Below are 22,720 nucleotides of genomic sequence, written 5' to 3'. Positions count from 1 at the left end.
CTTTGAATGTGAGAAGAGTGGATATCGCCCAGTTTCAGCGGGGCTGAAAACACTCCATTCTCCTTTCGCCAGTGACGCACGGGAACCGTAGAAACGGTGTTCGGTTGCAGGCAAGCGGGTACTACGCGCTCGCTGGCTGCAAAATGCATCTCTGCAGTCGCCTTCAGGGGACTGACAGAGTGAAGCATTGGCGGCAAAGGCGGAGTCAACATGTATTCTTCGGCGTTTGCTGGCAGGCAAGCATGCTATAACAGACTCACTTGCTGCAATAATATTTCCAGTCGCCGAACAGGGAACTGAGAAATATGAGAGAAAAGAGGTGAGACCGACCAATGGTGGGACTGAGAACACTCTTTTCTCCTTCGCCGGTGAATGACGCGCGCGGAGGCAGGGTAGCTTTTCTTGTAACGTAAAGAAAAACTAATCCCGCCGTCCGCTTCCAGGAAGGGCAGCCTCGGAAGGATGCCTGGCGAGTCCTCAGAGTCACCGTAGGCAATTGGCTCGGAGTAAGGGCATTTCGCCGTCAGCGAGCGCGAGCGCTGCATGAGAAGGCGTCTTGAAAAAGACGCAGCTCTTTTAGGGGTGAGTGTTGCAGCGAACACACACACACACACACACACACACAGAAAACAGAGCAATATAGCAATAAAGGATATAGGCGTCGGAAAGCGCAGCAGGTACGGCTGTAGAAGGCGGCGTTGGCCAGCGGCTTCGAGGGCTCGTCCCGCTGAAGTGCTTGCTTCGAACGACGCTTGCTTCCGTGATCCAGCGATGCGTGCGCTTCGCTGAAGAGATTAAAATCAAGTGAGTCAGCCTTCTCGAGCTCCTTTTATAGAGGTAAGCCACGCCCGTTTCGGCGGGAAGTGGCGAGGAGGGCGCGAAGCGCCCTCATTGGCCTGATGCCATCTCAGGCCTCGCTCGATAGGCTTAAGCAGTTGCCGCAGAGCAGCCAATGAGCGAGCAAGCCGTCTCGCCATAGCTGTCTGCTGCTGCCGCAACGCGTTTTACATATATGAAAATTAAAGGATAATTTTTTGCTTCAGTGTTTCGTGAAAAGAGACTTTTCCCGTAGCGTTTTGATAAAACGCAGTACGAGAGGACTCTCGTAAGAGAACTAATTCCTTTCCTCGGTCATAAAAATATTCTAGAAAACGTTATCAGAACGTTGGACTGTGCCACTGCAAAGGTGTGTATGTTCATATGCATGTATGAGTAATGAATGTACGTAAATATGCTTAAGGTTATTAGGTGCAGATTATGAGTAGTATATTTTCCCGTATGCTCCCAGTGTTCCTTTGTGCTACATTTTTTGTGCTTATTAGGGGATTGACTAGCTTTCATATAGTGTATAAATAAAGCAAGCGTCGCACTAGACGATTTTTCTGTCGATTTCAAGGCTCATTTACATAGTTGCTGGAGAATCAGAGAGAGCCAGTGTGTATGACGTGGGGTACAATTCCACTTCGTTTTTAGACACTTGCAATGTTCCCTAAGCGCTTCCCCTAAGGGGATCCCCCCCCCCCATCCCATTTTGAAGAGCATTTCACTTCGTCAAGTGGACGAGGGAAGGACAGACCCCTGACCCTCTCGATTTTGAGAGAGGGAGCGAGTTTATTCATACACACAATTCATATACCACAATCCAACAATACATTCCAAGTGATCAAGGGCATAGGGCTGTCCATTTAAACCCATTGTAAGGGTTCCGCCAATAGTGGGCACTCAAGTAACGTAAGCAATACGAGTCTGTGAGATGGAGGGAAGTTAGCGAGTAAAGGGCATAAAATAGTGAATTGGAACTCAGCCCAAGTCTTTCAGCAGGTGGGTGTTAACACCCACAGCGACTCAACTCCTTGCTGAGTTAATGGCTCTACCAACCCAAAGTCAACTTACATGTTTGAAATTATTAGAGGAGGTCAGTGATGTCAGCTCTCATTGTCTTTGCAGTGACCAATGAAGAACTGACAAGATCCTGTCCTGCTGCTCATCCTATTTTTTTGTACTGCACACACTGATTTTTATAAATGATGATTGTGTGTCCAAAAGCGGTGACAGAATAGTCTGTGGTTAATGAATTGAATCATTTTTCTCAACAAAGCTGTTCATGAACATATACTTACTACAGCAGGCCTGAAAGGATAAACACACACTTTTTTCAATGGGTTTTGAGAAAGAGACTATGATTCCCAAGAGTCACAATGTGCAAGCAACAAAGGCAAAATAAGTTTGTGTCTCCGAAATCCTCCATAAACACTTAGAAGTTGGAGGGCTACCATCTTGCTGTCAGGCCAGGATTGGGTTCACCCTCAATGCACCAATGCACATCTCGCTAGGCTTAATGAACTAAGTGACCAAACTGCTGACACGCTGTCAAGCCATGGCAGATGAGTGAACCTCCTTATTGTCAAGGTGATCCACAGTAAACTCTAGCACAAAACTGGTCCACAAACCTGACAGCATCACAGCAAACTGACAAAAAAGACAAAGCTTTTAAACAACAAAAATGCACTTTAGCGTACATACTGTATATATAGAGCTTGTGAAAAGATTGTGAAGATGCCACTGCATTCTCATGTAACACACTTTTTTTGCAATGCTGTTTAAGCCCACTTAAAGATATGTTGTTATCTGGCCAATAAAATGTAATTGGAGCTAATTATACTGCTGATTAGCCTAATTAAAGCTTAGCTTATCCACTTAAGGATTAGGGGCTAAAGTAAGCCTTACACTGATTATAATGTGAGTGTGTTCAGAAATCATAACTGTACAATTCCCTGGCCTGCCCATGAGCCAGAGTCCACATTAAGTCACATGACTACAAAGCTGCCAGAAGCTGGAAAGAAAACCTGTAGGTGACGGGATGATTAAATAGACTCATCCTATGCAACCTATTCACAGATTCAGAGTCGGCACTACCACAGGGAGTCGTAAAAACACATTTGCACATAGTCTTTGTGCAGCTAAATAACATGAAACGCTAATTTTAAACTTGAACATTTATGAACCATTTACTGTATGTTTTCAATGAAATGTCTTTTCTCTGATGTCCACTTGGTTTGCAATCATGCCCCTCTGAACTGTAAGGAAGATGTTTGTGTACTGTATCATGTTTTCTTGGTTGGGTCTGCACTCTTCTTGTCATGTATGAATTCACAAAGGAGATCTTTAGCTGGGACACAAATGCTGGTTTGAATTCTGTGGACCACTGAATCTGAATTGTTGTTGAATGCTGTCTTCTTTTTACCACTTTAAAAGAGTGAAGTCAGTCAGCCTTAAATGGAAGTAGCTAAATGTTTATATTGGGGTCCGACTAACAAAATGCCCTTAAAATACAGTAAGCTACATTCACACTGGATTTCAGAAAACTACAGTCAAATCACTGGAGAGCTTTCTATGTGAATGCAAACTGGAGTCAGAATGCTGGAAAATTCAATCTTCATATCAAGACCCTAGTAACATTATCGGGACCAATTACGGAGCATGTGAGTGTGAACAGGCATCAGGTATTTTATGACTATTTGACAACAGGAAGAAGGGGAAAGTTTGTATACAGACAATGACGTAAAAAGAAAATAACAATGGCTGTGAACTGGAACAATACCGAGACTAAGGGGCTACTGACAATCCATGCAAACAACAAAATTATGCTTAGTGGTACCTTACGCAATACACAGTTGTTTAACATAAAAAGAAAGATGAAAGAGCGGGGCTTCGCAACAAGTTTGGTAGATGCCATATAGTGACGTCACTCTGTCTTTACGGGCCTGTCCAGGATGTGTGTGAATAGAGGGTATGCATTGACGTCACATTCCCGCCGGTACACACCCCCTCGGCTGAACTGAGTGGCAAAACATCCTGCAGCATGACTAGATTTAATAGGGGAAACTGCAATTAAAGGGTTAGTTCACCCAAAAATGAAAATTCTGTCAGTAATTACTCACCCTCATGTTGTTCCAACCCTGTAAGACTTTTGTTCATCTTCGGAACACAAATTAAGATATTTTTGATGAAATCTGAGAGCTGGATCACTCCTCTCTCCAGAGAGAAGGAAATGAAAAGTGGAATAAAGTCGTTATTTTTGTTTGATTTTGCGCACAAAAAGTATTCTCGTCGCTTTATAAACTTAAGATTGAGCCACTGGAGTCACTTGGACTATATTAACAATGTCTTTAATACATTTTCTGGGCCAGCAAGTTAAGGTGTCCATAAGCCTGCAAGAGGAGTGATCCAGCTCTCAGATTTCATCAAAAATATCTTAATTTGTGTTCCGAAAATGAACGAAAGTCTTACGGGGTTGGAACAACATGAGGGTGAGTAATTACTGACAGAATTTTCATTTTTGGGTGAACTAACCCTTTAACGGTTCAAATTAAAGGCAGTTGGACTCGACAGTGTTCCTTACATCTTACCAAATAACCAGTGGTCCTGGACATTGACATTTGGCCAGGAATTGGGTTTCCTGACCTTTGTACCTGATTTTGATGCTGTGGAAATACATAAATCAAAGCCTGTGAGAGCTTTATCTGCTAGACAACACTATAAATACAATATATGTAGATATAAATCTGGATGATCACTTGTATCATTGTTATATATATCATCATATCTCCCAGCCCTAAAATTTGTTAAAGCACTAGTGACAAAGCCATCATAGACATAACATTATGAATTATGTAAAGCCGTTCAGAATAAATGTGTTTTGTGAAGAGCTAACAAATTTGACTTGACACTTGGTCGTACTTCAAGATTGCATAAAAGTGACTTTTATGTCACTTTTGAATATTCTTTTTGGATATTATGACATCAATGGATATTCTGGTTGTTTCAATATCAATATAATGTTTCTGTGAATCCATTTTCTTTTCTTTTCTTTTCTTTTCTTTTCTTTTCTGTAGCTTTCGGCTGTAAAAGCTCAGATTTCTTGTTGAATCTATTTGTACAGTCAATCACAAACTCTTTCCCATTTTAGATGTGTTTTGTGTGTTTTTTGCGGCATTCAAGCTGAACACCAATGCTGCCACTCAGTCTTTTTGCCACTCAGTGGGTGACTCTCTCCTACTGTGATATGATGTGCATACCGTCTATAAAAGCAAAGAATATGGGAAACGTCTAGCAGCATGGATGAACAAAATCATGCAATGCCAGAAAACAACTTGTACAGAAATTTTCAAGAATCTCTGTGTGAAAAAAATACCATTGCGTAGTGCCTTAGTGAATATTGGATTATTGTGCCATTTCAGTTACCAAAGCTGTTTATTTGTGGCAACCCATTATGTGTGCTGTAGAATTCGTATTTTTGTAGCATGTGTTCAGTTGTATCCTTGCCTGATAGCACAATGACCTGTGAAGAGCAGGATGACCAGCACTGGTTTAATGTTCTCTCCAAGCCTGATGGCCTGAGTAACACTGTTGCATCCACGTTGATATGAAAGAGGACATTGAAAAGTTTATAGTGGCTTTTGAAAAACTCTGGCATAGTCAAGCTACCACAGGAAGAAAGAACTGAACAATCTAAACAACTCAAAGGCTAAACTGTAACACTTTTTATGAATATATATATATATATATATATATATATATATATATATATATATATATATATATATATATACACTCACCTAAAGGATTATTAGGAACACCTGTTCAATTTCTCATTAATGCAATTATCTAATCAACCAATCACATGGCAGTTGCTTCAATGCATTTAGGGGTGTGGTCCTGGTCAAGACAATCTCCTGACCTCCAAACTGAATGTCAGAATGGGAAAGAAAGGTGATTTAAGCAATTTTGAGCGTGGCATGGTTGTTGGTGCCAGACGGGCCGGTCTGAGTATTTCACAATCTGCTCAGTTACTGGGATTTTAACGCACAACCATTTCTAGGGTTTACAAAGAATGGTGTGAAAAGGCAAGAACATCCAGTATGCGGCAGTCCTGTGGGCGAAAATGCCTTGTTGATGCTAGAGGTCAGAGGAGAATGGGCCGACTGATTCAAGCTGATAGAAGAGCAACTTTGACTGAAATAACCACTCGTTACAACCGAGGTATGCAGCAAAGCATTTGTGAAGCCACAAAACGCACAACCTTGAGGCGGATGGGCTACCCTATACACAAAAGAAATATATTTGAAATATATTTTCAGGATATATTTTGGAATATATGCAAATATTTGAAATTGGCCCAATAAATATATTTCATACTTATAATTAATATATTTTTGTTATATTTCATTATATATTTCAATGTATTTTTTTCTGTATGGGTCCCCAAAAGTGTCAAAAATATATGTGGCATATATTCCAAATACATTGAAATATATTCTGAAATATAACAAAAAATATATGAAATATAAGTATGAAATATATTGGGCCAATTTCAAATATTTGCATATATTCCAAAATATATTCTGAAAATATATTTCAAATATATTTCTTTTGTGTATGGGACAGCAGAAGACCCCACCGGGTAACACTCATCTCCACTACAAATAGGAAAAAGAGGCTACAATTTGCACGAGCTCACCAAAATTGGACAGTTGAAGACTGGAAAAATGTTGTCTGGTCTGATGACTCTCGATTTCTGTTGAGACATTCAGATGGTAGAGTCAGAATTTGGCGTAAACAGAATGAGAACATGGATCCATCATGCCTTGTTACCACTGTGCAGGCTGGTGGTGGTGGTGTAATGGTGTGTGGGATGTTTTCTTGGCACACTTTAGGCCCCTTAGTGCTAATTGGGCATTGTTTAAATGCCACGGCCTACCTGAGCATTGTTTCTGACCATGTCCATCCCTGTATGACCACCATGTACCCATCCTCTGATGGCTACTTCCAGCAGGATAATGCACCATGTCACAAAGCTTGAATCATTTCAAATTGGTTTCTTGAACATGACAATGAGTTCACTGTACTAAAATGGCCCCCACAGTCACCAGATCTCAACCCAATAGAGCATCTTTGGGATGTGGTGGAACGGGAGCTTTGTGCCCTGGATGTGCATCCCACAAATCTCCGTCAACTGCAAGATGCTATCCTATCAATATGGGCCAACATTTCTAAAGAATGCTTTCAGCACCTTGTTGAATCAATGCCACGTAGAATTAAGGCAGTTCTGAAGACGAAAGGGTCAAACACAGTATTAGTATGGTGTTCCTAATAATCCTTTAGGTGAGTGTGTGTATATATATATATAATATGATCTCCTCATACTGTGCATGCAGTCTAAAATTTGAGAAATGCTTTGTTTTTCCCCATCATTACGTCCCGCATTTACATAGAGCATTCTAGCCTTTTAAGTATACTCTTACCATGAACTCATATTCAATACATGCACACTACAACTTCCTTCTGCTTTGAAGTTCTGACCTCACATATCCATTTTTGTTGTTTTCACCTTCCCCTTCTGTTGTCTTTATTGGTATTTTTAAATAGTAGAAAAAATGTCTTAGGCTGTGTGTGTTTCTCAAATCATATCTTTTCAGGCAGACTGTCCTCACTATTAATTGCAAGTGATCAAATAAGATGTGTGTGTCCAAACATAACCAATCTATCTGCATGGGTTGCTTTGGTAATGATGTAGGCATACATGGACTGCATGAAGACTGAAAACCTAAGAACCTGTTTCAAGCAAACAAATGAAACATACTTTTGGCTTAGCAGACCTTGAGCCACAACCATGGTCTAATGTTCCATACCATAGTAGACACTAGAGTGATTCTTCTCAGAAAAGAATGATATGGACCAACTGCTAGCATCATTGGGTGACACTCTAAACATGCTCCATGTACTCAGAGCTGAGAAGAGCTGCTGAAACTTGCACTATAAAATTGGCATTATAGGCTAGTTGGACTGTGGCTGGACCTGGACGGAAGATGTGAGAAGCTTTGATGTGGGAGACAGGGAGAACTCCTGGACTGCTTCAGCTAATGCTTCACAAAGACATGCTGGATGCAGGTACAAAGGCACAATGCTAACATACAGTACCAATATGCTCTTAACATTTAATGTAGCCTTCCTGGCCAGTAAGATCTGAAGATGAACTTATATCTTGCAAATAAGTATAAAATGGTGTGAAGGACACTTTGTTAGGTTGAATGATATTTGATGAAGGTCCTTTGTCCAAAAAAGAAAGAGTTGTGCAGCGCTGGCTACGTGTTTTTTTCTTTTCTGTTTTTTTTTTTTTTCTTAACGTCAAAAAAGCAGCTGAAATTTTCATAGGCTCATAAAAGAGGTCTGAAGCACTGGAGTGGAACAGAGTGGCGTTTACTTGTGAAAACATGAACACAGGACTTGCTCAGATTACACCACTGAAAGGAGAAATCATATAGGGTGCCATCAGCTACTGTACTAACCAACCCTTCCATTAGCGAGTTATAAGGAGAAACAGACTACTGGCTCACTTTAGCAGTAAATAAAGCTGAGGAGAGAGGAAAGTAACTCTGCCACTCAAGATACTTTGTGTTACATGGTAAAATTATTAGGTCTCTGGAAGCATCTAATTATGAGTATTTATGACAGGGTGCTCTAGACTGTAATAACAGCTTGGCTTGCAAGTGGCACACACTTTATGTCTTACTTCCCCTTCTTTCTTTGTCTCTCTGAGCTGTTTTTGAAGTGCATTTGAGCATATCTATTTATTAAAGAGAAAACAGGAAAACCTGGATATTACAGTACAAATCTGTATATATTATTATTGTTAAAACCTTCAGAAACACCCTTTAAATCATTTTGGTGTTTCATTTGTTTTGTTTTTTCAGTACATAAAGGTTTAATAATACACATATGTAAACCCTTTACAATAAGCTGTCTTTAAATACACCATAAATGATACTAAAGCATAGTTCAGTGTCCCAATCTCTGAGTTCAGAGCTACTAAACAGAATGGCTTCTTTCATAACTTTCCTCAGACATCAGCCACAGGCAATCCGACTTAACCAAGGACAAACATACAGGCAGGAGAGCATTTCTGCAGACCCCCTTCATCTCTATTTGACATGTGCTGACTCTCTGCTCCATTAGGACATGAATAAAGCCTTCCATACAGAGACAGAGAGAGAGATCCAGATTTGAGCTATACTGTATTTTCACAGGAAGGGTACACTGACTAATCCATACTCATCCCTGCTTCTGCCCCTGAGACACAACATGCTTTATTAGTCTGCTGCCCCTCACCTGAGGCACAACCAAGAGAGATATTTGACCAAAACCACACACCCAATAAGATAATATCGATTAGCAGCCTTCGCTTCACTATAGCACACAGTTATATATCTATAAAGAAATTAAAAAAGTGTCTCATAGCGAAAAACATTTTGAGGATTTTCACTAGTGCCAGAGCTGTTCGTTTGTTTCTGGTGGTGTTGGGTTACTGGCATGTAGCAAAGGAGAAAGAAAGAGAGGGCCAGGAGAAAATACCTAATAAAGAAAAATGGCTTTTATTGCATTCATCCCCAAGGATTTTCAGGTAAGATATTATTATTTACTGTAGTTTCGAAATGCAAGAAACGTTTTGGAAACCAAGACTCGCTTAACGAAATATTAACATTGATGGATACTCATGGTTCTTGTGCTAAAGCATATTATTCTATTGGAGTAGCTTCAGTAAATGTAATGCCAACCTCACAATGGTTGACTGGCTAACCAATTTATGAACTTTATATTGGTTCAAAATAATGTCATGTTAAAAGTTTCATTTTTATTTAATTCTGTTAAAGGAATATTCCGGGTTCAATGCAAGTTAAAATCAATCCACAACATTTGTGGCATTATGTTAATTACAACAAACAATAAATAAATTAATTAATGAATCTGAGCTTAACTTGTATTAAATTTGGAATGTGTTCTATAATTCCTCTTGTATTTCTTGTATAGGAAAAAAATATTTCCACACTGTCCTGCTGAAAAGATTCAGAAATGTTTTCCATAGTTCTTCATAAAGAAAGATCTTTAGCTCTACCAAGTCTTGAGGGTATAAAGCTGCTAACAATGAGAACAGGCCGCAATCAGGAATGTCACCAAAGCCCTTTTGCTAGTGAGAAACATGATTCAAAATGATGCTCTTAAAGTTTAGAGACAAAAGTCTGATGAAAATAGTTAAAAACTTCTGAACTCTTCACAATAAAATGCAGTCTTATTAAAGCTTTAAGGCAAGAAGACTAACAAGTGTCCCAATTAGTCAGTGAGCACAGGTTTTAGTGATATTAAAGCAGTATAGATTACTAGGCAACTGTTACCTTTTGGCCATGAGGTACATTGCGATTTGCTTTTTTGTTTGTTTGTTTGTTTGTTTGTTTTTTTTTTACAATACAGAATAAGAGATAAATGTGTGTGTGTGTGTGTGTGTGTGTGTGTGTGTGTGTGTGTGTGTTTGTTTTTGTGGTTTACGAGGACTTTTGACCTGAATACGCACCAGCACTATGGGGACATTTGGGTTTATGAGGACAGAGGCCATGTCCTCATAAATCCGACAGCGTAGATGTCATTTACTACGTTCCAGACGCTCCCTCTCAAAGTTTGGCGCCATGTCCTTACATACCACAAAACCCTGAAATTTTACCATACACAGTGTATCCCTGATTTCGAGAGTGCGCCCCTGTAGCCAGGTCCTGGTATTACACCCGTGTCATCAAAAATTTGCATCTTTCACACAAGTGTATTATTTGGGGCCTGTGATTGGTCAGATCGATACCGCTAGGCGGGAAATCGCGAAAACAAGATGGCGCCAATGGGCGGAGCTTCAATCAGCTTTAGTGATTGGTCAGATCGGTACCGGTAGGCGGGAGATCGCGAAAACAAGATGGCGCCAGTGGGCGGAGCTTCAATCAGCTTTAAAATGTGTAGCAACTAATGCAAAATACTAATTATTTAAGTATTTTTGCCTGTAATTTATTAATTGTGCATTAAATATATGATAAATAAATAAATAAAATCCCGTTTATATTATGATAAGTACAACGTAATCAGAGGTGTAGTCATTCGTCGTCACGTCATTTCCTGTTTGGACTGGACAAACTCTGCACCTGAGAAGACATCTGTGGACCTGATGAAGGCAACTGTTATCCAAAAGGTAAGTTATAATGTTGTTTAATTGCTTCTCTAATAGCACGTGGGTCCGGTTGGCTTGTTTGTGCATGTTCTGTATGCTCTTCGCTGCTCGTTTTACAGTTAGAAAGCAGCTAGCGCGTGATGCTAACCGTGCTAGCGGACCTATAAGTTAGTGATTCTGTTTACAGACTGACATGAGGGAATCAGCGATGCTTGTCATTTTAAACTCGTTTTCGATTGCACTATATTTGTAACTGCTACCTTTTCTGATCTCATAAAATAGTCTAGCCATCATAATAACGCGTTGGCATGACTAACGTTTCAGTATGTGAAGGGGAGGCTATTTCACCCAGTACAGTATCCTGATATGCTACTGTTAATATTACTACAGTTATGCTTGCTTTAAACACATTAAGACACAAATATGTGCTCTTATTACTCCTGACTATAATAAAATATAGGCTACTCTGAATATTATTAGAACTCTGTTTGATTCAGTCTTATTAATACTGTCACTATTATTGCCTATAATATTAATTGTGAATGAAATCTATGAATGAATAGTTATTATCAATTAACATATTCCTTAAATATCATATAATAAAGTATTAAAATAACTTGAATGCTGTTTACCATAATTGATCAATTTATTTAAAACAAGCTTTTTGAATAATAGGTCAAATGAAATGCAATGGTCGTGAGAGTCTTTTTCTATGCGCGCAGACACATGGGATGATGGCTGAAGTGAGTCAGTGAAGGAGAAGATCAAGATCTGGAAGAGGGCATGCCGTTTACAGACACAGATGAGCTCCAGGGCAGATTCAGCAATCATTATAAAGGTGAGTTCAGGGTTTCCATGCATAAGCAGTGCCATGCGACCAGTGCTCCTCAGAAACAGATTATTTGCCACAGTTATCAGTCACTGAATTATGATTGTGTGTGTAAGAAGTGAGTCACGATCACTTACTGTACATCTAGCACAGGCACAATGTCTCGTATCACTCTCATACATACACACACTTGAACTCAGTGCCGTCCAAATGTATCTAGTTACCAGTGTCCCAGTAAATCTAGTGTCCTCATAGACCAGTATTCTGTCAAACTTACACAACACACTCAGTCAAAGTCAAACATCAGGAACATGCTCTTATGATGTCCTCATAAAACTGTGTCCTCATAGACCAGGATTCTGTCAAACTTACACAACACACTGAGATTCTTCTGTCAAGTCAAACATCAGGAACATGCTCTTATGATGTCCTCATAAAAGGGTGTCCTCATAAAACTGGTGTAAAGCTACACACAACCTGACACACTGTAATGAAAACACATGTAATGTGATGCATAAAAGCCGTGAACATTACCTTGTGGTAGCATTTAAATATTGAAATATTGATTTGAAAACTTTAACTTTGTAATCTTGTATATTATCTCAAATCAGTATTTCATGTGCAAATATTTATTGATAGGTAGCTGTGTATCAGGACCCTTATTATCCTGTCAGTTTATTTTGTATTAATTACTGACTGACTGTACATTATCCTTTATATATTCCATTTATAATGCTTTTTTTAAACTCTTAGGTGAAGTGTTTCTGTATGTAACGCTTAATTTCATATTCTCAGATGAGCCATAAGAGCCAGTGGTCATCAGACAGTGATTGTGCTGCTCTGACTGTGGGTCTAGACGAGGTAAGTGAGAGTTGTGCTGGAAGAGAACGAGCAAACGAAGCAGAGACATCTGTGAGATCTAGTGTTCACACATTTACACCACTGTTTCATGTCTAATGTTATGTTTTGTAGACTCTCAGTGAGGTTGAACCCTCCACTCTCGAAATGAAGAGTCCGTCCCCGTCCCAGTCAGAAGCCAGAGATGTACAGAAGGTATTGTTTTTTTGGAAATTAAATTAGGGATACAGCGATATGAACATTTGGGCCGATAACTGATCATTCTTTATATTCGAAAGCCGATATCTGATATATTAGCCGATGAATCTAAATCCAAAATTTGATATACTTTGAAAGCCTGATTACAAAAACGAAACGCACATCATTTAAAGCCAATGTCCCAAACACTTCAACATAAATCAAACATAATAGTACAGTGGCCTAATGTAAGATTCCTTAACTTTTAAAATGAATTTTACATTCATATTTCCAACTTTCTTTATAAAAAAATGACAACACTTTACAAAAAGGTTTCATCTTGTTAGTATTAGTTAACATGTACTAACAATGAATGAACAATACTTCTACAGGATTTACTTAACGTTTATCTTAACGTTAATCTCAACATTTTCCAAGACATTTTAGGATCCAGTGTTGTATCTGTTAATTTAATGCACTGTGAACGAACATGAACTCACATATTTTATTAACTCACATTAACAAAAGTTTTTCAATATGAAAAGCAATTTCACCAGATGTCTTGAATAGCTCTATTTGGAAATAATTAATCATTCTAGAATGATTGGTGTGATTTTGTAGGGGTTTGCATCTGCATAGAAAATAATAAATTGCAAGCAGAGATAAAAAAAATGAACAAAGATGTGAAATAAACAATGCCTCATATATTCCAGGTAAGTCTAACAGCATTTAGGTACAGAACTTGAGTAATCAACTGTAAAATAACACGGCAGAGTCTTTACATAGCCTGACTTCACAGAGGCCTGTACTGCAATGTCACTACCACAGATGGGTATGAATGATAAAGCAATACATTGTGCAGCCCTACAAGTTAATGTTCATGACTTTAATGCATCACATTACATGCATGTTCATTACAGTGTGTCAAGTGTGTGTGTGTCTTACACCTGTTTTATGAGGACACCGTTTTATGAGGACATCATAAGAGCAATGTTCTGATGTTTGACTTGACTGGAGAATCTCAGTGTGTTGTGTAAGTTTGACAGAATCCTGGTCTATGAGGACACTAGATTTACCGGGACACACATATGGAATATTAGGATCGATACTGATAACCCATAATTCACAGCTCATTGTGGCTAATACCAATAGCGAAAACTATTTGTGCTTGTCAGATTAAATATAATCATTGAAGAAGTTGGTAAAAAATAGCAACCTCTGTTTGGCTTTCAATAAGTGATACTAAAATTATTATTTATTTGTCTTTTTTATATATTTTTACTACTTTTTTTTTCAGATGATAACTCTGAAGAATCAGATGAAACCTGAACAAGATACAGCAACTCTAAAGGTATCCAATAAGTTAATGTAATAACTCTGTTTCCTCAGAAACAGATTATTTGCCACAGTTATCAGTCACTGAATTATGATTGTGTGTGTAAGAAGTGAGTCACGATCACTTACTGTACATCTAGCACAGGCGCAATGTCTCGTATCACTCTCATACATACACACACTTGAACTCAGTGCCGTCCAAATGTATCTAGTTACCAGTGTCCCAGTAAATCTAGTGTCCTCATAGACCAGTATTCTGTCAAACTTACACAACACACTCAGTCAAAGTCAAACATCAGGATCATTTTCTTATGATGTCCTCATAAAACTGTGTCCTCATAGACCAGGATTCTGTCAAACTTACACAACACACTGAGATTCTTCTGTCAAGTCAAACATCAGGAACCTGTTCTTATGATGTCCTCATAAAACGGTGTCCTCATAAAACTGGTGTAAAGCTACACACAACCTGACACACTGTAATGAAAACACATGTAATGTGATGCATAAAAGCCGTGAACATTACCTTGTGGTAGCATTTAAATATTGATTTGAAAACTTTAACTATTTTGTAATCTTGTATATTATCTCAAATCAGTATTTCATGTGCAAATATTTATTGATAGGTAGCTGTGTATCAGGACCCTTATTATCCTGTCAGTTTATTTTGTATTAATTACTGACTGACTGTACATTATCCTTTATATATTCCATTTATAATGCTTTTTTTAAACTCTTAGGTGAAGTGTTTCTGTATGTAACGCTTAATTTCATATTCTCAGATGAGCCATAAGAGCCAGTGGTCATCAGACAGTGATTGTGCTGCTCTGACTGTGGGACTAGACAAGGTAAGTGAGAGTTGTGCTGGAAGAGAACGAGCAAACGAAGCAGAGACATCTGTGAGATCTAGTGTTCACACATTTACACCACTGTTTCATGTCTAATGTTATGTTTTGTAGACTCTCAGTGAGGTTGAACCCTCCACTCTCGAAATGAAGAGTCCGTCCCCGTCCCAGTCAGAGGCCAGAGATGTACAGAAGGTATTGTTTTTTTGGAAATTAAATTAGGGATACAGCGATATGAACATTTGGGCCGATAACTGATCATTCTTTATATTCGAAAGCCGATATCTGATATATTAGCCGATGAATCTAAATCCAAAATTTGATATACTTTGAAAGCCTGATTACAAAAACGAAACGCACATCATTTAAAGTCGGCATGAAATCAAATTTGACAAATCTTCTTTTTATATGTAATATTGTAGTGTTTATTATAAATGATTTATCTGTGCACTTCATTATTTTTTCAAAATTCATGTACCCTTATAATCTTTAATCAAATACATTACCCTTCCCTCCCCCCTCGAAAACGACCTCTCTTCTCTTTTGGTCATGTGCCATGGCGAAAGGGTGCGGCCAGAGCCCATGAGGGTGCGGCTATCGGTGTTTGTCTCGTTTCGCGGGAGGCTCATATAAATATGGTCTGATTCCTGCCTGAAAATTTAGCTGCTTGTCCTTGTTCTCGTCGCTGGGCTCCTCAATAAAAAAATCCTTCATGTGAGGGTAACGGTGGGGGAGTCCGGTGGAGAGAAATCCTCCACAACTGAATGTAAACTGGCATTCAAATCTGCCTCCATTTTGTTTGCAACGCCCAACCTCCAACGATCCAATCAATTCCCGAAGGACGAAATCAAGCCCCGCCCTACATTTTTTTCTAATTTCAGAAGCAGTTTCACTCGGATATACATCACAACAAGGAAAAAATGACAATCTCAACTTCCATTTCATGCCGACTTTAAAGCCAATGTCCCAAACACTTCAACATAAATCAAACATATACAGTAGTGGCCTAGTTTGAACCAGTGTAAGGTTTCTTAGCTTCTAAAATAAATTTTACATTCATATTTCCAACTTTCTTTATAAAAAAATGGCAATACTTTATAAAAAGGTTTCATCTTGTTAGTATTAGTTAACATGAACTAACAATGAATGAACAATACTTCTACATGATTTACTTAATGTTTATCTTACTTAACGTTAATCTCAACATTTTCCAAGACATTTTAGGATCCAGTGTTGTATCTGTTAATTTAATGCACTGTGAACTAACATGAACTCACATATTTTATTAACTCACATTAACAAAAGTTTTTCTCTGTTAGTTCATGTTAGTTAATGCAATAACATATGTATTGTGAAGTTTTACCAAAACATCTATTGCCTTAATAATAATAATAATAATAATAAATCAAATGAAATTAAAATGTTATTAGACAACATTAAACTTAAAATGAAATGGCCTAAAGAGCTGAAGGAACACCCCTAAACCTGAGGCTTTGTTAGATGGTTTTAGCTCAACGGAACACAACCTATATATGATAAATTAGATATTTATACAAAATAAACACAATATTACAACTTATACTTGCACAAAATCATGCACAGATTAACTTGAGCTATTATTAATAGTAATCAACTATTACATAGTGAAACTCCTGTTGTGGATGCGCTCCTCCCAGGACAACACGCTGAAACACAGCAACTAAACCCAAAGAATTCACGACGTTTTTAATGCAATAGTTTGCTCATTATAGTGTTATGTATATATGACAGTCCCAATCATAATTAATGTTTTGCTGACCACCGGTGTGGCCTACAGTGAAGTGTTTACTGTAGCACTCATTAACTCAGCCAAATGCATCCTATATGAGATAAATCAGATATATAACAAAAATAAAAAATATTACAACTTACAATTCCACAAGCGAACTCTCCCTGTAACAATGCGCTGATTTCACAGATTTGTGATTCAAACATTTCAAAACCATCACGGTGAACAGCGCACATCTGAAGCTGAAGGAAGAAATCCATTATTTATTAGTGTTAATATAGCGGCCTAATTTTCTTATCGGATTGACAACGACAACATCAATGAGCATTTATTTTCATGCATCCCTGATTGGTTATGACCATATATTTATAGGGTTTTAACTTTATACTTGATTACAACTTATGTCACAGTGTTTTAAATCTTAAGTCACTATTCATCTCATTAATTTGATCAGTATTAATACTGAGTGGTTTGAAATGTCCCATCATACCTGAATTAGTTTGGCGTCATCAGCCTTCTTTTGCTCAAGTATATCATTGATAATGTAATGTTTTAATTTTATGTTTTATGACAGTGATCAGTCAGTGTTAATGGAGTCAAGTATCTGTGCTGCTTCATTTGGAGAATCTCTGAATCCTTTGTCTCTAATAGATGTTTATTTTTTCTTTCTTTGCCTTGCTTTCAGGTGAGCCCTGAGAAGGAACAATCATCATTGGAGGATCAAGACTGTGTTGAGATGGTAATAAAAAGAGCATTGCATCATTTTAGGAAATGCTAGTCTAGAAAGAACTTTTTCACATCATCTTTGGGGCTGTTTTACACCTGGTCATTTCATTGTCAAAACAATTCCATTTACACTTGGCCACATAAATGTGTCTTCACAAAACGGACATAAATCCGATCTTCAATTCCCGCGCTATATCAGATTTAACGGTGTTCACGTCATCGAAAGCTACCGCTATGAGCAGCATTTTTTGTATCATCAGCTAATTTTAAGATCAATAGGAGAGAGAGTAGCATCAGCACTGGTAAAATCATTTATTCTCACTACTTTTAATGAAGATGACTGTGTGTTGAGCATCTGCGACTTACTTTAATTTATTTTTAGTTTGTATTTTGTGCATCAGCATGCTGAAGAGATCCTCAGCTACTCATCTGCAGTGATGCGTGTTGCAGAAGCGCTGTCATATCTCACTATAACGTGTCATATAGCCTAAAATACGCTGTCACCTGTTTATTATTTGGCATTTTTGGGAGGAGTAAAATTCATAGTGTTACCATTAATTACCTTTACTCTAGTGACTGACCACAGTCTAATCTGTCCCTCCACAGTTTGAACCAAAAGAACCGAAAATATTTTTACGCCTCATAATAACATAAATTGTCTTTGTGTTTTGCGCAATTGCTTTGGTAAAGCATCTCTCAAACATACTAAAATCAAAAGCACAATATGGCTCAATGCCCTTATCAAATCGCAAAAGACGATAAGAAAGTAAGTCTGTAGTCTGTTGTGCTGCGTGTTTCAAACTGAAGAGCACACTTTGCTCGCTCGATCAGCTCATGATCTGGCTTTTTCCATGCCTCGTTTCACAGGGAATGAATGCAGTGAACTCCATCTCTGCATGTGCCATAAGTTTAACATGCATTTGGGAACGCAACCAGCACCAGTTACTCTCTATTTTCACATTCGCATTATATCCACATTTTTTGTAGTAATACAATTTTTCAATAAGATGCGTTTATAAACCTGTTTTCACTTAAACTGCAGGTTTCTGCCAGTATAACAGCTTAAGTGAAGAAATTAAGAAAGTATTATAACCTCTTATTGTAAAATAATATACTCATTATAAAATATTAATTTTTCATTGACAGTATTAGTATATCACTGTCTAGGCGATAATTCTAATAATAGTGATCTTAGTGAAGTATTATAGTTGTTATTAATATGATTATTATTATTAAACGGTGCCATTTGTCATGTTTCATAAATGACTTCTCAATACAGGTTAAACTGAAGATGTTCTTGTTTTAAATGTCTCTTTTTCTTTAAGATGAGATCAGTATGACGGACTCTGATGCCAGTGATCCTGATGAAAGCGGTTCTGAAGGTGATGTTCCTGCTGGAGCTGCAGGCGTCTCCAGTAATGTTGGTATGTGTCAACTAATGATGGGTACACACCAAAAGATTTTACATCTTATAAGATTTTCAAAATGTGATGGACCACAAACATGAGGACAAAAAATCCTAGATTTAACCGTTTTGCTCATATAGTGTGTGGTGTGCCATGATGTGAAAAGACCGTTAGGGTTGGGTATCGTTTAAATTTTAACGATTCCGATTCTGCTTATCGAATCCGGTTCTTAACGATTCTTGGTTTCGATTCCAATATTTATTGGAGAGAAAAAAGAGAGCAAATACTTTTTTCTACCTTTTATTCTTGTTACATTTAGGCTATTACCAGTAAAACTGTGACAATGCATCTTAATTTACAATATACTGTATATATATATATATATATATATATATATATATATATATATATATATATATATATATATATATATATATATATATATATACACTTTAAGGAATTATAGACTCGACTCGTATTAATTGTCTGATGTATTTATTCATGATCTCTATTTTAAACAAAACTGGTTCTCATTTTATCCAGAATTATGCGGCTCTAGTTTGTCTTTCTTGCATGTGATACAATTCGCTGTATTTTCATCTTTTTTTGAAAAGCTTAACCAAACTTTCGAAAGTCTGCTGCGCTCCGCCATCGTAAATATAACGTACAGCGCATGTGCGGCAGGCAGGTCCTGGCAGATCAATACAACTGTAAACAAATGCTCACTGACATTCACCTCGCGCATGTGAGCATCACCAAAGTAAGGAATCGATAAGCGGAATCGAAGTGTGCGCGACTTATCGAATCCCCGGTTTTTGGCATTTTGGAACCGGTTCTAGATACCCAACCCTAAAGACCATGCAACCAGAGTCTCGACTGTTAACACTCTAGAGACCTCAGAATAAGCATGGCGGACGATATGCAGGAAGCAATTGCGATGATAGTGTTTGGAAATGTTTTACACAACACGTTGTGTAAACATTTGCGCCACAAATCAACAAGCTGATCCTCCATCTCTGCTGTCCACATCAATTTCAGTTTGTGCTGCGCCATGACTGCGTTTCTTATGCTTCCGTCTTCCTTCATCTCGCTTTTTGATTGGATATGGTTTCCTTTCACGTGATAATCTCCAGAGCATGCGCGTGTTTGTCCTCGGGCTTCCCCCCACATTTCAGGATTTCTGATCGTAAATATTCCACATGTTGAATATTTGCGATTCGCGATCAGGTCGGCTCTGACGTTCTTCCGATCAGGTTCGGACACTCTTAACACACCTCACACCAAGGGAAAATCTGATAAGATAATCTATAACCATCAAGATAATCGGGACACAGCTAGGATTTTCAGAAGGGGGAAATCAGCCCAAAATCAGCCTGATTATCTTTTGGTGTGTACCCAGCATAACAAGTTTGTGTTTATGAACATGTTTATTATTATTTTAAACCAATATATATTGTAGTGCAATTTTACGTTAGTATTTTCACCAAAGAAAAATGGTTTTAAGCCAGTTATATTCACTGAACAAAATTATAGATCTAAGTTCTAAGACTTTTTCTATGTACCCAAAAGGCCTGTTTCTCTCAAATATTGTTCACAAATCTGTCTAAATCTGTGTTAGTGAGCACTTCTCCTTTGCCGAGTTAATCCATCCATCTCACAGGTGTGGCATATCAAGATACTGATTAGACAGCATGATTATTGCACAGGTGTGCCTTAGGCTGTCCACAATAAAAGGCCACTCTAAAATGTGCAGTTTTATCACACAGCACAATGCCACAGATGTTGCAAGTTTTGAGGGAGCGTGCAATTGGCATGCTGACAGCAGGAATGTCCACCTGCTGTTGCCCGTGAATTGAATGTTCATTTCTCTACCATAGCCGTCTCCAAAGGCTTTTCAGAGAATTTGGCAGTACATCCAACCGGCCTCACAACCGCAGACCGTGTGTAACCACACCAGCCCAGGACTTCCATATCCAGCATCTTCACCTCCAACACCGTTGAGGCCAGCCACCCGGACAGCTGCTGCAACAATCGGTTTGCATAACCAAAGAATTTCTGCACAAACTGTCAAAAACCGTCTCAGGGAAGCTCATCTGCATGCTCATCGTCCTCATCGGGGTCTCGACCTGCAGTTGGTCGTTGTAAACGACCTGCGTGGGCAAATGCTCACATTCGATGGCGTCTGGCACTTTGGAGAGGTGTTCTCTTCACGGATGAATACCGGTTTTCACTGTACAGGGCAGATGGTAGACAGCGTGTATGGCGTCATGTGGGTGAGCGGTTTGCTGATGTCAACGTTGGGAATCGAGTGGCCCATGGTGGGGTTATGGTATGTGCAGGCGTATGTTATAGACAACCAACGCAGGTGCATTTTATTGATGGCACTTTGAATGCACAGAGATACCGTGATGAGATCCTAAGGCCCATTGTTGTGCCATTCATCCACAACCATCACCTCATGTTGCAGCATGATAATGCACGGCCCTATTCTGCAAAGATCTGTACACAATTCCTGGAAGCTGAAAACATCCCAGTTCTTGCAGGGCCAGCATACTAACGGACATGTCACCCATTGAGCATGTTTGGGATGCTCTGAATCGGCGTATACGACAGCGTGTTCCAGGTCCTGCCAATATCCAACACAGCCATTGAAGAGGAGTGGACCAACATTCCACAGGCCACAATCAACAACCTGATCAACTCTATGCGAAGGAGATGTGTTGCACTGCGTGAGGCAAATGATGGTCACACCAGATAATGACTTGTTTCCAGACCCCCTGAGACCACACAAAACTGCACATTTTAGAGTGGCCTTTTATTGTGGCCAGCCTAAGGCACACCTGTGCAATCATCATGCTGTCTAATCAGTATCTTGATATGCCACACCTGTGAGGTGGATGGATTATCTCGGCAAAGGAGAAGTGCTCACTAACACAGATTTAGACAGATTTGTGAACAATATTTGAGAGAAATAGGCCTTTTGTGTACATAGAAAAAGTCTTAGAACTTTTAGTTCAGCTCATGAAAAATGGGGGCAAAAACAAAAGCGTTTAGAATTGTTCATAGTGTATGTATATATATATCATACTATAGTGTGCCAGTAGATAATATCAAATTACATTTCTAAACATTCCTTTTGCCATTAATTGTAAAAATCAGTTATCAATAATCAGATATTATTATAAATAACAATTTTTCTAGAACAAAATGAATGGAATCAGTACCAAACCAATAAGTTTATCATGTTCATGTTGGTCAAAAACTTTGAAAAGGAGATGTTTAACACAACATTCCATCTCCAGAATAATGTTTTGAATGTCATTTGAAATGTAATTTTTAGAGATCAGATGTATAACCAGTTTTAAGTTCTAGATGCAGGTTTGAGTTACATCTGAGTTTCTGATCTGTCTATAACTGATTTCCTACAGGTGTTCAGAAGATGCCTATCGAGAAACCACTGAAGTTCCTCAAGGTACCTGAGGTTTAAATCTGAATATGACTACCATTGTAAGTACATGAGCTCTCATATAGTTAGAGTTTACTAAAGCATGTATTCTTCTGTACAGAGAATGAACATGAGGCAGGAATTGAAAACCTTGTGGAAAGGACAAAAAGTGTGCTGGTCAAATGCTGAAGTTACAACTGTAATTGAACATTTTAAGGCACATACACTCACCTAAAGGATTATTAGGAACACCATAGTAATACTGTGTTTGACCCCCTTTCGCCTTCAGA

The 22,720-nt window shown here is 38.4% G+C and overlaps 1 protein-coding gene across 2 annotated transcripts; it reads left to right on the top strand.

The window, feature by feature from the left end:
• Positions 1-10,969: 10,969 nt before the first annotated feature.
• LOC308686666 (uncharacterized protein) lies at positions 10,970-22,668 on the top strand. 2 transcript variants are annotated; one of them, XM_081395105.1, is made up of 10 exons: positions 10,970-11,062; positions 11,764-11,879; positions 12,666-12,731; positions 12,843-12,923; positions 14,203-14,256; positions 15,023-15,088; positions 15,200-15,280; positions 17,539-17,592; positions 18,905-19,003; positions 22,414-22,668. In XM_081395105.1, the coding sequence occupies exons 2-9, from the start codon at positions 11,844-11,846 to the stop codon at positions 18,917-18,919; spliced, it is 453 nt and encodes a 150-aa protein (XP_081251231.1). In that variant the 5' UTR covers positions 10,970-11,062; positions 11,764-11,843; the 3' UTR covers positions 18,920-19,003; positions 22,414-22,668. The 2 variants fall into 2 exon arrangements, with proteins under 2 accessions (XP_081251231.1, XP_081251230.1); XM_081395104.1 differs by lacking the exons at positions 18,905-19,003; positions 22,414-22,668 and having other exon boundaries at positions 10,982-11,062; positions 17,539-17,772.
• The last annotated feature ends 52 nt before the right edge of the window (positions 22,669-22,720 follow it).

This window comes from Scardinius erythrophthalmus (genome assembly GCF_964197995.2).
Source record: "Scardinius erythrophthalmus genome assembly, contig: HAP1_SCAFFOLD_615, whole genome shotgun sequence".
Taxonomy (NCBI): domain Eukaryota; kingdom Metazoa; phylum Chordata; class Actinopteri; order Cypriniformes; family Leuciscidae; genus Scardinius; species Scardinius erythrophthalmus.
Note: the sequence above shows the minus strand (reverse complement) of the source record. Positions and strands in the feature narration are given on the sequence as shown.